The sequence below is a fragment of the Molossus molossus genome, unplaced genomic scaffold (genome assembly GCF_014108415.1).
Source record: "Molossus molossus isolate mMolMol1 unplaced genomic scaffold, mMolMol1.p scaffold_m16_p_6, whole genome shotgun sequence".
NCBI lineage: Eukaryota > Metazoa > Chordata > Mammalia > Chiroptera > Molossidae > Molossus > Molossus molossus.
The window spans coordinates 74,156,176-74,171,570 of record NW_023425399.1 but is presented as its reverse complement, the minus strand read 5'-3'; the positions used below and the strand labels follow the sequence as shown (position 1 = coordinate 74,171,570).

The window sequence follows — 15,395 nt, the reverse complement described above, 5'->3', positions numbered from 1 at the left end:
GTGTGGGATTTGGAAACTTACCTGCAGATGAGAATGGATGCTGGACAGGGTCCAAGTATAGCTGGGAGAAAATTGGCCGTGGTACCACACTACTACATCTCAGAGAGGCTTCTATAGAATTGTGAAGAGCTTCCTCAAATCGAGCAGATTTCAGTTGCCCAGCATATGAATTCCCCATGGTCTACACCACCATCCCCCCGCAAAAAAGAGGAAGAGAGAAGAAAATTTATATAATTAGAGGAACATACGTTTGCAAAGTACACATATAGCTAAAATAAACTATATTCATATATCAAGATATTAACTATAGGAACTATATATGTATTTCTAGTTACAACAATTTGTATAAATTATCTGTTATAATGTCATGTTACTTTTTGTTTTTATAGTCCAAACACATTTCAAAAGCCACTTTAAAGGATCTTCTATCTCAGAATCAAACAGTAATAAATGCTTTATCTCAAGGTTCTCCAACCAGTAAATCAAGATTGCTTTGTCAATTGTGAAGCCCAACCTGGTGACAATTGGGCCACACCTTTACCTTAAAAACTGGTGGGCTACCATAACCCCATACCAACTCTATCAGTGGTTTCAGAGTAAATCTCTAATTCTCTTTCTACTAAGATCTTATTACCCTAGGGCAGTGGTTCTCAACCTTCCTAATGCCATGACCCTTTAATACAGTTCCTCATGTTGTGGTGACCCCCAAACATAAAATTATTTTCATTGCTACTTCATAACTGTAATTTTGCTACTGTTATGTCTTAGGCGACCCCTGTGAAAGGGTCATTTGACCCCCAAAGGGGTCGTGACCCACAGGTTGAGAACTGCTGCCCTAGGGGGAAAGCTTCTTCTCTGGAAAAAAAATGAAAGCTTTAGGATGATATATTTAATTGACAAATTTCTGAAAGCAATATTTGAGCCTTTTAAACTCAGAGGACTTATTTATGTATTACCAGCACTTATCTGAAAAACACTGTTGTCTTTTTTTTTTTTTTTAAATCCTCAACCAAGGATATTTCTTCATCGATTTTCAGAAAGAGTGGGAGGAAGGGAGGGAGAGAAAGAGAGAGAAACATTGATGTGAGAGAGAGACATCAATTGGTTGCCTCCCGCACGACCCCAATCAGGGCCAGGGATCAAATCACCTTTCAGAATCGAACCCACGACTCTTTGGTCCGAGGGCCAACACTCTAACCACTGAGCCAAACCAGCCAGGGCCTGTTGTGTCTTTTGCTCCATCTGAATCACAATCTTACATGAGACTTTTAGGAGAAGTTTATAGTAAGAAGTTTTGAAGTCATGGCCTTTAATTCCCATCACTAATACTTGAATAGAACTTGCTAGTTACAAAATTTTCTACGTATATCAATAATAACTACAATTTATTGGGTGCTAACTATTGGCTCCAATTCTCAAAGTATGGTCTGAGGTCCCTGAGACCCTTTCTGGGGTCCATGAGGTCAAAACTCTTTTCAAACTATTACTAGGATATTATTTGCCTTTTTCACTCTCATTCTCTCATTTGTGTACAGTAAAAATTTCCAGAGGTTGCATGATGTGTGACATTGCAACAGATTGAATGTTGATAAACTACTCTTCTCACTAACTTTTTAAAAAGAAATAGCTATTTTTCATAAAACGTTATTTATGTTGGTACATAATGGGTGTATTATTTTTTAATAAATATATTTAAATTTCTCAGTTTTAATTTCTAACAAATATAATCCACATATGTAAAACTCAGTTTTTAGAGTACAAAGGGGGTCTGACATGAAAAGTTTGAGAACTGTTGGGCTAGGCAATATACTAAACACTTTATAAAGATTGTTGATCTTCAATATTCTGATGTAGGGATGACCTCTTCCCACATCATAGATGAAAAAAACTAAAGCTTAGAGTAGGCAAGTGACTTGCTTACTATCACCCAACTGGTAAGGGTTGGAACGAGGACTCAATATCTAGCCATGTGATAGCAAGTCCTGCATGCCTAGAGTACTATATAGACTCAACTTGGGTAAATCTCATTTCAAGAAAAGCAATTTTGAGAATATCTTAGGCCCACTTTCCCCAACAAAGTGAGGGGTAGATATTAAATCTGACTGACAAGTGCCTGGTTGAGGACACTGAATGTGCATCTGGGCCCAGCAGGAGACAGAGCCAAGATCTAGTGGTGATAACTCATAGAAGACCTACATAATTCTACAAGAGCATTAACAATACTCAGATGAAGACAAAGAGAAATAACCATAAAGAGACTTGGTAGAGTGAAAGGAACTGATCAATTTTATTCCAAATGAAAACATAACTGGGCATTGTTAAAAATGATAATGATAATGTGAAGAATTACAGAACTGACCCTAGATTTCTTTAGTGTTTAGTATGAAGTTCTGTCTCTTCTCATTGACAATTTAATGTTATCCTTGAACATACAGGTTTGTGGGTTATTATTTTTTTTTTGCTTTTCATTATTTTATTATTTTTTTTATTGAATTTGTTGAGCTGACATTAATAAAATTATACAGGTTTCAAGTGTACAATTCTATAATACATAACTGTATATTGTACTGTGTGTTCACTATCCCAAGTCAAGTCTCTTTTCATCACCGTTTATCCCCTCTATACTCTTATGCACCTCCCTATCCCCCTCCCCCTCTGGTAAACACCATGCTGTTATCTGTGTGTATGAGTTTTTTGCTTAATCCATTTGCCTTTTTCACCCAGCCCCATAAACCCCCTCCCCTCTGACAGCTGTCCTGTTCTCAGTCTGTTTCTATTTTGCTTGTTAGTTTATTTTGTAGTCTTGAAAAACAGATTTCTTATTCAAAAAGATGTTAAGAACAAGTGAATTTTCAAAGTGAACACCCCCTCCACTTCCTTTCTGGTTCTTCAGGATACCAGGAAAAATAAAATTAATTCCAAGCTTGGACTGAGAACCTCTCATTAAGAGTTGGGATTTCTACTACAGCTTTCTAATATAATACTCCAAACTATTTTCCCCAGTTATGGTACACTTGTACTGATTCAACTGTACTCTCTAAACAAGTTTTTCTTTTGACCAAATACAAATATTTTCAGGGGACTGCACTTGGGCTATCAGTAAAGGTTAACTTTTACTAACAAGTATCTGGAAGAGATAAGCATTAATTTAAAAAAAATGATTTTTGAAGGATCATCACAGTGACAAGAAAGAACAAGAAAAACACTAATTTTGCCCTGGCCAGTTTGGCTCAGTGGTAGAATATTGGCCCTCAGACCAATGAGTGGAGGGTTTGATTTCGGCCAAGGGCACATACCTGGGTTGCGGTTCGTCCCGGGCCCTGGTCAGGGTCGTGTGAGAGGCAACCAGTCAATGTATCCCTCTCACATCGATGCTTCTCTCTCTCTCTCTCCCTTTCTCTTCCCCTCTCTCTATCTGAGGATAAACAGAAAAATATCCTTAGGTGAGGATTAAAAAAAATAAAATAAAAACACTAATTAAAAAAATGATGGTCCCTGGCTGGGTAGCTAAGTTGGTTAGAGCATCATCCCAATATGCCAAGGTTGAGGGTTCAATACCTAGTCAGGGCATACACAAGAATCAACGAATGAATATATAAATAAGTGGAACAACAAATAGATGTGTCGCTCTCTCTTCCTTCCTCTCCTTCACTCTTTCCCTTTCTTTCTCTAAAAACTAGTCAATAAATAAAAATCATGTACATGCTAAAAGAAAATGAACCGCTTGTAAGACACTACTTTAGGGTTTCATGGTTTAACAGCTAGTAAGGCTATGGAACAGGTAATTAACTTTTTAAAAGGTTTAAGATTTGTATTTCCAAACATTGTCTACTGAAAAGTCCAAGAAGCAATGGCAATTCAATAACAGTAAGCACTTCCTAGTACCCTGATTGTGGTTAACTAATACCATTCCCACTGAAAGTAATCAAGGCTCCTGGAAGGTATGGCCAATTCCAGGTCTGGGGCAGGAAATTTTTAAGATAAGCCTTGAAAATCTTGTATCAGAAAGCATAGAATATGTCAAGGACTAATGGGTCATGTCAGAAGACATAGGCATCAACATAAAGTGTTCCCATGGGCCAAAGATTAGAGAAATTCAGTATAAAAGAGAATAAGTGCAATGGAATGAAGCATATATAAAATGTAAAAATTCACAAATTAATTCTGATATTCAAGGAGAAAAGGAGAGCATTGATTTTGGAAAATAGAAGAAAACAAAAACAAAGCACCTAATTGAATTGTACCACAAGGAAAAGGAAAGAGTGAGGCATTTATCCTGTTCTTTCTTTACTTCCAAGTAACCAAATAGTCCTGGTTATTGAAAGTGTTTTTTCCCAATGTTTTTTATTGATTTTTTTTTTTTTTTTTTTTTTTAGAGAGAGAAACAGGAAGGGAGAGATAGAAACATCAATGTGAGAGAGATACATAGATTGGCTGCCTCCTGCATGCCCCCTACTGGGGATTGAGCCCGAAACCCAGGAATTGAACCTGGACCTCTCAGTCCATGGGATAATGCTCAATCCACTGAGCCACACTGGCCGGGCAAGAGTTATTTTGTTTGTTTGTTTGTTTGTTTTTAATCCTCACCTGAGGACTTTTTTTTTTTTTTTTTTTTTTTGCATTTATCTTCAGATAGAGCAGGAGGGGGAGAGTGAGGGAGAGAGAGAGAAAAATATCCATGTGAGAGAGACACATGGAATGGTTGCCATCCACATGATCCCAACCCGGGCCAGGGACAAACTGCAACCAAGGTACGTGCTCTTAGTGGGAACCAAACCCGGGACTCCCTGGTCCGCGGGCCGACACTCTAACCACTGAGCAAAACTGGCCAGGGCTGTTTGTTTGTTTGTTTTATCCTCACCTGAGGACATTTTTCCATTTTTTGTTCAGGTAGAGTGGGAGGGAGAAAGAGGAACAGAGAGAGAGAGAGAGAAACATTGATTTGAAAGGAACACATCGAGTGGCTGCCACCCGCACGACCGACCAGGGCTGGGGACAAACTGCAACTGAGGTATGCGCCCTTAGTGGGAACTGAACCGGGTCTCTCTGGACCACAGGCCGACGCTCTAACCGCTGAGCCAAACCGGCCAGGGCGGGCTGTTTGTTTTTAATGAAGAATTCTAATTATAATGAATGTAGAAAGAATGACAGAATTATAAAATTACCACTTTGCAATCCTTAATGCAAAATTCATTTTGACAATGATAATAAGTGCTACAATTAGATAAAAAGCTGATGGGAACTTTATAATAAAGGGATTAAGCTGATACCTCCTGAACCCACTGATCAAATTTAGCATCACTAAAAGTGAGGCAATGAGTCCTGACCAGTTTGGCTCAGTGGTTAGAGCGTTGGCCCGCAGTCTGAAGGGTTGTGGGTGGGAGGCAACCAATCGATGTATCTCTCTTGCATCAATGTTTTTCTCTCTCTTCCCCTCCCTCCCTTCTACTCTATCTAAAAAAAAAAAAAATCAATTGAAAAAAATCTTTGGGTGAGGATTAACTAACTAACTAACTAACTAACTAACTAACTAACTAAATAAAAGTGAGGCAATGAGAGGCTGTGTGCCTCTCCGTGGGAGATAATATGAAACACACACACCACCTAGGAAGTATTCCTGCCAATGGGTGTAATGATTATAGTCCAACCTCCAGACTCGAGCTAACTTTCCTTTATAGGATCAAGGAACAAGTAAATGAAACCACAAGGAAACAAGCAGATTCAGAATGAGGGACAGGTGGACAGAGCACGCAATGTACTTCTGCAACAAGCCAAGCTTTTCTGGTTTGATGGAACTAGGGTTCAAATTTAGACTCAAATGCCCAAGGTTTCTTTCCCCCCACTAAAACATGCTATTTGAAATAGAAAAAATAAAAAGAAGGTAAAAGTGAATATGCATGGTATGTGTGTGTAGTTGTTTTTGGTTTGAGGTTTTTTTTTTTAAAGACACAATTTATTGCCTATGTGCCAAAAGTACTAAAAAGACAACTCTGGCCCTGGCTGGTTTGGCTCAGCGGTTAGAGCGTCGGCCTGCGGTCCTGAGAGACCCGGGTTCGGTTCCCGCTAAGGGCGCGTACCTCGGTTGCAGTTTGTCCCCGGCCCTGGTCGGTTGTGTGGGTGGCAGCCACTCGATGTGTTCCTTTCACATCGATGTCTCTCTCTCTCTCTCTGTTCCTCTCTCTCCCTCCCACTCTACCTGAACAAAAAATGGAAAAATGTCCTCGGGTGAGGATAAAAAAAAAAAAAAAGACAACTCTGGCCCTGGCTGGTTTGGCCCAGCGCGGTTAGAGTGTCAGCCTGTGGACCAGAGAGTCCCAGGTTTGGCTCCCACTAAGGCACTTCCCTCAGTTGCAGTTTGTCCCCGGCCCCGGTTGGGGTTGTGTAGGTGGCAACCACTCTCCCTCCTGCTCTATCTGAAGATAAATACAAAAATGTCCTTGGGTGAGGATAATAAAAAAAACAACAACTCTGCCCTGGCCAGTTTGGCTCAGCGGTTAGAGCGTCGGCCTGCGGTCCGGAGAGACCCGGGTTCGGTTCCCGCTAAGGGCACGTACTTCGGTTGCAGTTTGTCCCCGGCCCTGGTTGGTCGTGCGGGTGGCAGCCACTCGATGTGTCCCTTCACGTCGATGTTTCTCTCTCTCTCTCTCCCTTCCTCTCTCTCCCTCCCACTCTATCTGTACAAAAAATGGAAAAATATCCTCGGGGGAGGATAAAAAAAAAAAAAAAAAAAAGACAACTCTGTATAACCTATCAGTTTTCTATTACCTTTTTATCGACAGCTATTGTCACCCACTTTCTAATCTTTAACAATTATCCACCCAGCCAGGCAGCATTTATAGAAATCCTACTATCGAAGTGGTTAAGCACATAGGTTCTGGAGTCAGATGACCTTCATTCAAATCCTGTACCAACTAGTCTATATAATATTGGGTTATTTGCTTAATCTATCATCTGTAACATGGGGTAATACAACCAATGTCATAGGTTTTTGTGAGACTATATGAGATTTTATACACATAGAAAGTTTTTTTAATAGTACTTGGCACAAAATAAATGTGCAGAAAATGTTAGAATAATAAAGTTTTTTGTTTTTTTTAAAAAGCATTGTGCTTCATTGAGGATACTAAGAAAATTAAAATCATTCCTTCTCTTGTATGTGTTGAGCACTTCAGTACATTCTGGGGCATTATTCTAGGAACAAATGACCATCAATGTAAAAGTTCCAAAAGCTGGTATTTGGTATTAATACACAACTTATTTATTAGGAAATTTTACAATCATATATACAAAACCTTATTGTCCCTTATAGCCAGCAGATTCTTTGACTCCATATAAGAAAATTACTTGATATAGGCATCACTGCTTACATGCCCTTTCTCTTAAAAATATTCACTGATGATGCCCTGGCCAGCATGCTCAGTGGTTAGAGCATCAGCCTGTGTACCTAAGGGTCACAGGTTCCCAGTCAGGGCACATACCCAGGTTGCACCCTGTCAGGGTGCGTGCCTGAGGCAACTGATTGACGTTTCTCTCCCACATAGATGTTTCTCTCTCTTCCTCTCCCTTCTTCTCTCTCTAAAATCAATGAAAAACATATCCTCAGGTGAGGATTAAAAAAATATATATATATATTTTCACTGATGAGAGTGATAGCGTGTGATTACTAGGCAAAGAAATCAAATACGGTTATTGTGAGTTCTTATAAAATCTATAATCCTAAATTTAAAACAAGCATATATTCACAGTTCTCTTCCGTGTTCATTTCACATTTCATTTATTCTTTAAATTGACATTTGTCACTCTTAATAGTTGGGTCTACTATTTGTCTGACTCCACTACTGGATTGTGAGTTCTTGGGGAAAGATATTTTGTTAAAAATGGGAATTAAATTTTTTTAAAATGAACACTTGAGCTTTTTTGTGTGTCTTATCCAATTATACATTAAGTGGGTTTGAAGAGATATTATCTCTTCCCAAGCACATTCCAAAAATCACAAAGTTAACCATGCATTCAAAACAAAAGTTTTATTTTTATTCATGCTCGTTGCTAAAAATCTTTATAAAATGCAAACAGATTAAAAGATAAAATTTCCAGTCTCTTTTAATAGTTCTGTACATTTAAGTGTGGATGAATCTCTTTTGACAATTTCTGAAGAAAAAAGTACTTTTGGTACTGAAATAAAAACCCAGCCCTAATAACTTCATTCTATAATTAACCATTTTTATCAATATACTTGCAAATATGCAATATATCTTAAATTGTTATAGAAATAATTATTGTAATATGCCAATTAATTTAATAATTATTATTAAAAACTGTCATAATTAAAAGATAAAGTACAATGCTATTTTTCCACTGTAACAAAGAGTTACATGTTACTACTAGAAATCTTTACTTTCTTCCTCCTTGAAATACCACAAATTCTTCTGTAAAATAAACACATCTCATCAAGACTCTCTGGAACTAGTATAATTACCAGAGGCAATCCCTGTGTAAGATCAAAGAAACAAAACAATAATAGGCAACGTGTGACCTCTACCATGTCACCAGAGACCAATTTTTCAACAGGGAGAAGAGTCAATAATCCAGAACAGAAAACATTAAATAAGGAGAAATGCTTCCAAAGTGTGGTTTACCACATCCATCAAGGCTGCCACATTCAGAGAGTTCCCAGTCTCTATGGTTTCAGAGAACAAACTTTTAGGGGATTTATCACAACAATAATTAAAATCTGCATAAAACACCAAAGGCAAGAGCCAATTTCCCAAATGAAGAGGAGAATTTCAAAAGATACTATAATAATTTCCCACATCTCACTGGATGCTTTAAAAGTAACATGGGGAGGGCACAGATGACTAAATATTTTCATATAATATTCACCAATTTCTCTTATTTACCTATCCCCATTTAATTTTCCTAAGAAGTTGTTTGGAAAGTGAGCTATGAACATTAACCAGATAAATATAATTAGTAATAATACGTTAAAGACTTCTGCAGGTTTTGTTTTGGTAATATGGGTCACTAAATCTAGAAACAAGGCTTTGGTCTCCTTTGTAATGTATTTGGATGACTAATAAGAATTATAAGGGTGCAAAGAGGGATAAAGGAATTCTCACATAGTAATTACAGTCAAATAGAAATACCTTTAAAATTTACTTTAAAAAGCACCACAAATAAAACTGTGGTTTACAATCAGCAAAATCTGATTGGTTTTCTTAGATACTACTGCCAAACAGCAGTCTGTCATCTTTCAAAATCAGATGTGAGTTAGGGATTTAACAAATGTATCTGAATTATTTAACTTGCAAAAACAAAACAAAAACAAAAACACCCATTCTGCTGGTAATTCAGAGAGTAGTAAAAGAGGGACTTAGCTTCAAAGAAAAAGCACTGAAAATTCAAAACAAACCGAACATTCTGTTCTTATATGGATTTTGTTACTCCTTCTGCCTTTATCTTTCCACTCTGTCATCTGTCCCTGTCTTTCCATCTTCTTATTAACATTGCTAATTGTATTTGTCAGTTTTGCCACAATTTCAATGCTACTTAAACAGCTGTGGGTTTTCTCTAGGTAATTATCAGTCACTACACTTAGGTTTCTAAATTAGTTGTTGAAAGGCACTTTAACCTTGAGAAAATAGACATAGAACACACTGCATATTAAGCCTTACATTTAAGAATATATTGCTTTAAAATGAGTAATTATTAAAAAGAATTGAAGAAAATCACACACACGTAGTTCACGTATTATAAATTTATAAATTAGTAAGAAAATGATAAACAAAATCTATTGTATACTTCCCATCATTTTATCTTTCTCTTACTGATCCATATTGTAATATATGCTCTCTCTATGTACATGTATATAGTGTATAAGTTGGAACAGTTGCCAAATTCCTCTAACAGCCCCCCTTTTACTGCCTATTTACCAATAGCTAACACCTTTCAAAGGTATCCACAATCTTGTAAGTAGTATATTGAGATTATGGGCTGTGGGAAAGAAAGCTCTTACAAAATGTAGATTTCCCCCTTCTCTATTTCCCTTCAAAGAGAAAATACTTTATTATATTTGCTTTTTAAATTGTTTATTCTAGACTCTAGCATTTTCTTCTTAAACTACAAAATGTGCAAGTAACACATTCAGGGAGAAACACAGATTTAAGGTTATTTATCAACTGATACCCACTTCTATGAAATACACCTAAATTTTAAAAAATCTTCTACAATCCAGAAACATTAAACTTCATGTACCATTTACTTCCTTTATACATTAAAATAAATTCAAAGATAATTTTTTAGAATTAATAAGCATTAGTGTTTTTAAAGATTTATAATATCTGGTCTGTGAATCAGTTGAAAGCTTGTTAGAATTACGTTTAAATTAATGTAGGCTTATTCTTTACCCCTCTCTCTCCCCCACTTTCTGCTCCAAGGAAAGAAAAAGGCGATTATTTCAACAGTGCAAAATTCTTCACTGAGAGACAAACATGAAAATGAAAACATTTTGGAAAACAAAGTACACCTCAAACCCTAACTGTTCTTTCAGACCTATATTGACTCTTATAGTAGTTGCCAACATTTGGTAAGGATTATCCTTCCATTAGACAAAAGCAAGCATTCCTTAGATAAATCAGGAGTTTTTGCTGTGAGACTCATAAAACCTTTTCACAACACAGATTTTCAAGAGAATCCTTTAAGGTTTTAGGAGGCTGCTCCTTTTACTAAGTAACAAAATACACCCCATGGTGTCTCACTGACCCCACTCAGCTGTCCTTTGACCTCTTCAATTGTTGAAGCCTAACTCCAGGGCCCACAGAATTTGCCTCCCATATCAAAAAGGCCAATGTTGCTTCCTCCTAGCACCTGGTGTAACAAAACGCAACAGTTCTCTCTCTTCTGTCTCCTCAGCTACTTCTCTGACCATTTTCCAGATGTTCCAGGCCCAAATGTTAAGCCAATACTAGGTTTCAGGATCTGCGTGGTCACCATGAAGGAACAAACAGGGACCAGGCTGAAGTGGCAATGACCCTCTTGTTCTTTCTGGCCTCAAAAGGATACGACGGGTCATAAAAGAGGAAAAGATCTTTGGCCTCTCCTGGAAATGCCTGGCTATTTAAGCACATTGTAACTTCCAAAAGAAGAGAGGCAGTCTTGGGTTATGCCCTGACAGACAAGGGTTAGCTAAAATAGTACCCCAAAATGCTCATTTCTAAGTAAACTTTTCATTTTCTTTGGCATAGGGAGAAAAAGGGGCAATATTATCTCTCTTTCTCTTTTTTCCTTTCCCTAAATCACAAGTCTTTTAAAAATAGAAAAAACTCTTTTATAAAATTTTTAAAAGCATACATTTCAGGATAGTATAGTATGATACAAATTTTTTAAATGGTTGGGGATTTTCTGCAGAGGACAACTATCTAGATAATTAATAATAATATCTCACTAGACATTTTGAAAGATAGAACCAGAATCAACAAAGGGGAATCAAAAGCTGAATTCTTTTATCTTAATTTAGGTACATAGGAAAAAAAAACACAGAGGCTGTTGTAGGGGTAAAAACTTATTGCTGAATACTTTTTTCTTTTCTTTTTTGGTGGAGAGGATGGGGGAGGGGAGAGGAAAGAAGAGAGGGAAGAAAATAGAAGGAGAGTTCACAGAAATATCTGGTTAATCAGTTTAAGGACCAAATATAGTAGCTTTATTTAAATTCTAAATATAACTTCATAAAACAAATTTGATCTTGAAAAATTGGGGGGAACATATTATAGTTGTACAATACCTTGGTTTATTTATTAACATTTTTGAATCATGTTCATGATTAAGTTGGGATGTCAACACTTCAGGGAGCCTGCTGCCTAGATTTTTACTTGTGTAAAGCTTTTTTGCACCTGCAAAAACATAAAAAATGAAAATATATACATAAAGATGAGTTAATTAACAAATGCATTATATTTCAGAATATAATAATCTAAATATTTACAATTCCACAAAAATTACAATGAGAAATGAATTATCAAAATCTTACATAACTCCATATACATCATCACTGGCAAATACAGATATTTCTCCTTTAATACCCCCAAAACAATCATTTATAACTATATATATTCAAAAATAATTTCTGTTATTCTTAAGATTCCCCCCACTAAGTGTAAAGTGAATAAATTTGTCAGGTCTGCGTTTTTGACAGGTGTTACCATAATGTTAAAAGCCCACAGATTTTTATTTTATTTTTAGGAATAAAATCAGTGGAAGATAATTTTCTTATTCTAAGTTTAAGTTTTATAATCTCTGATGCTTCTCAAAATTTACCTCCTCAAAGAACTATTGAAAATTTAAACATAGCTAATATTGATTAAAATTATTCTCTATTTTTGAAACTAATGCTCTAATAATTTCCATAAAAACCTGCCAGAAGAGAAAGAGCTACTATTTTCCTACCCTTTTGAGTGGTGTATTCTTAGAAGAGATTACACTAACTAATTATAATTCTATAACTGAGTGAAAATTACAGTGTACATATTATTCTGTTCTCTAGGCAGATTATGCTCAGTATAAACTACTGCATGGAAATGTAATCATAAAGCATCAAGTGCAATAAAAACCATTTTCACACATAACTTAGAAGTGGTTCTATTCCTTTGTTACTGTGTCTAAAGAGAAAACAAATTATTTTCCTAAGAATGTACTAATTTCAATATGCATATTTATAGCGCAAAAATATTTAAAGTAATATTAACTTATGTTTTCTTTAAAAAAAAAGGTTTTCATTTTACTCTCCTTTTATGCCAACTTGAAAGAGAGGAAAGAGAAAAGCACCATTTTAGATTTTGAAATAAAAATCTCTACCTTACCTCTCTTACTGTCAGAAGAATGTCTTCAGGCAAAAGAACAAATAAAAATGCAAGACCCAGATTTTCAAACTCATATATTTCCCACCTACCCACACACACAAACAGACATCCTTTTGTAAGTCAGGAGTTTTGCTACCTACATCCAAACCCAAGATTACCCCATATGGTCAACAAGGTCAAACTGCATTACTGCCAATGAAACTATATGACTCCACAAGGACCTTAATGATTTTTAAAAAAGGTCAGTAATCCAATTCCAATAGCTTCAGAGTCTAAAATTGCTAATTTTTGGCCACGTGCTGAACACTTCACCTGCTAGTAATGACATTTTTGTATTTTCTTCTAATTACACTCAAAGCTAAGACCTTTGGCCCTAGGCCACAGACCCCTATTCAGGCTGCACACATTCTCTTAAACGACCTGATCCTTTGTTGTCACTCTTACTCTTTCATCTATTATTTACACCCATAGAGAAGGAAGATACTCTACCATTTGTATAGCTTAAAGCTTCTAATCATCTTAATTTCTTTGCCTTCTAACCTATGGTCTTTTTCATAGACGAATGCCAAAAAGTTTGACAAAATCATTTTTTTCAACCACATTGACCCCCCAAGCCCTTCTTCCCCTTTCCTACTCTCTGGCCAAGCTCGTTCCTTTTCCTTCACTCACTCAGGAGGGACACTGTACCAGGCAGGATTTACAAATTGGACTTTTGCCAACAAAATTAATTGCTAAATATAATAGAAAACCTCCACCTTGTTCTCACAGATCAATAACAATTTTTTTCCTTTCATCAAAGAGCCCATTAAATTAAACAGAAGTTTGATTAAAATAACTTAAAATCTGCCCCTAGCCTCCCTAAGGCATAGGAATAGAATTTTCAGAATCCCCCTGCAAAAATATCAAAGAAGTTTCAGTATAAACAGTAAGAATGTTAGTTAAATGGCAAGCAAGTTTCAAATATTTTAATATCTACAGCTGCTCACAAGAAGAAAATAGGGGAAGAAAAATGAGAAAATGAAATATAAAGAAACATTTAAAGGTTAATGTTTAAATTTTTACATTTTAAACGACTACTAATTCTCCAAACAGCAACACCCTCACATAAAACATTCCATGTCATTGTAATTTCCTAACACTTTTCCCAGGCTTTTTTGGTAATGTCCAAACACATTTTGCAAATCCAAAGCACAGAATTGTTTACCATGATGCAGATGTCCCCCTCAGATCACGATAGCCACCAAAAGACTCTGATTTCCAAGTTGTTTATAAAATGACATATAATCCATCTTTGCTCTCTCTTCCTCTATTGCTCAGCTTACTCTTGATTTCTAACAAACAGTATTTCCTTGTTGTCTGTCCTCTCTGCAAACCCTGAAGCCCCTTGTCTTTTCTTATTTTCACCATTTGCTTCAACCAGCAGTTCACTGGAGACCCATCCATCTTGTAATGCCTAAAGTGACAGATGCTCTCAGGAACCACCACACTGCTGAGTGAACAAAAGATAACATCACCTCTAGGAACTCGAGAGAGAAATACAACTGCAACCTCAAGACAGAGGCTGACTTGACAGACATTGGACCATAAACCTCTTCTAAGCGAAAAAGAAAACAATTGCCACACACACAAAAAAAATCTGACACAATCAAAGGCAGAAAAGAGTGATTATTTGTGGATTGCCTTTTCACTCTGTGGCTCACTCCCCCCCCACCCCCCAATGCTTTTATATTGGGGCAATTCACTTGCCAAGAGGCAAGAGAAGTTCTTGGGAAAAAAAGCCTTTCTCAACTATCTTCTTTTATTCAACAATATTCAAAGTGAAATTCATTCACATGTGTGTTTCAGTTAATCTAAGGCTCATGATACAGCATTCTAAAGCCTGACCTGTCTTGTTTGCATAAAGCAATATCTGGACCCAGAAATGCTGACTCAGTTCTACTGCCGTGAAAGGCATATGCATGCTTTGCAAATTAAAAATACATTAGAAATTAAAAAGCAATGTGAAACACAATGTCAACAATATGTGTAGCTCATAAAAAAAGCTCACCATTCATTCATCAGACAGCTTCCAACTTGGGTTAAAAAGACAGTTAACAAGAGGATTCTGGGAAGGACTAGAGATCTCTTTTCTAACAAAGGAAAGGTCATTTTAACATCTCCCAGCAACAAACTAATGACAGGGACGCTGTAGATGCAGAGGACTCTGCTTGATTCTATCAAGTGTTTTGTTTTAAGTATTTTATTTAAAATCTTCATTCAGCAATAGGAAAATTTTAACTCTGACATTTACTTTTAATTTTAACTCTAACATTTAGATAAATACAGTGAAGGGAAATTTCTGAAGAACAGAAAAACAAAACTGATTTGGAAGGCAATTAAGAATATTGTGTGATCAATGTCAATTATGGAGATTAACAATCCATTTTTACAAAAGATATCATGTACCATAGAGGAAAATCTCTGATGCAGCTAAATATGTTATCCTTTTCAAACAGGGTAAATAATACAAATATCTGTAAAATCTATACTAAAGAACCAAATGTT

At 36.3% G+C, this 15,395-nt stretch overlaps 1 protein-coding gene across 1 annotated transcript in view; it reads right to left on the bottom strand.

Annotated features, from left to right (window-relative positions):
* GREB1L (GREB1 like retinoic acid receptor coactivator) overlaps window positions 1–11,829 on the bottom strand; it is a 171,698-nt gene extending 159,869 nt beyond the window's left edge. Inside the window, exons 1-2 of the mRNA XM_036245203.1 lie at window positions 11,777–11,829; window positions 22–181 (exon numbers count right to left, since the gene is read on the bottom strand). Coding sequence (XP_036101096.1) covers window positions 22–178 — 157 coding nt within the window. The 5' untranslated portion in view covers window positions 179–181; window positions 11,777–11,829. The remainder of the gene's footprint in view (window positions 1–21; window positions 182–11,776) is intronic.
* Window positions 11,830–15,395: the final 3,566 nt, after the last annotated feature.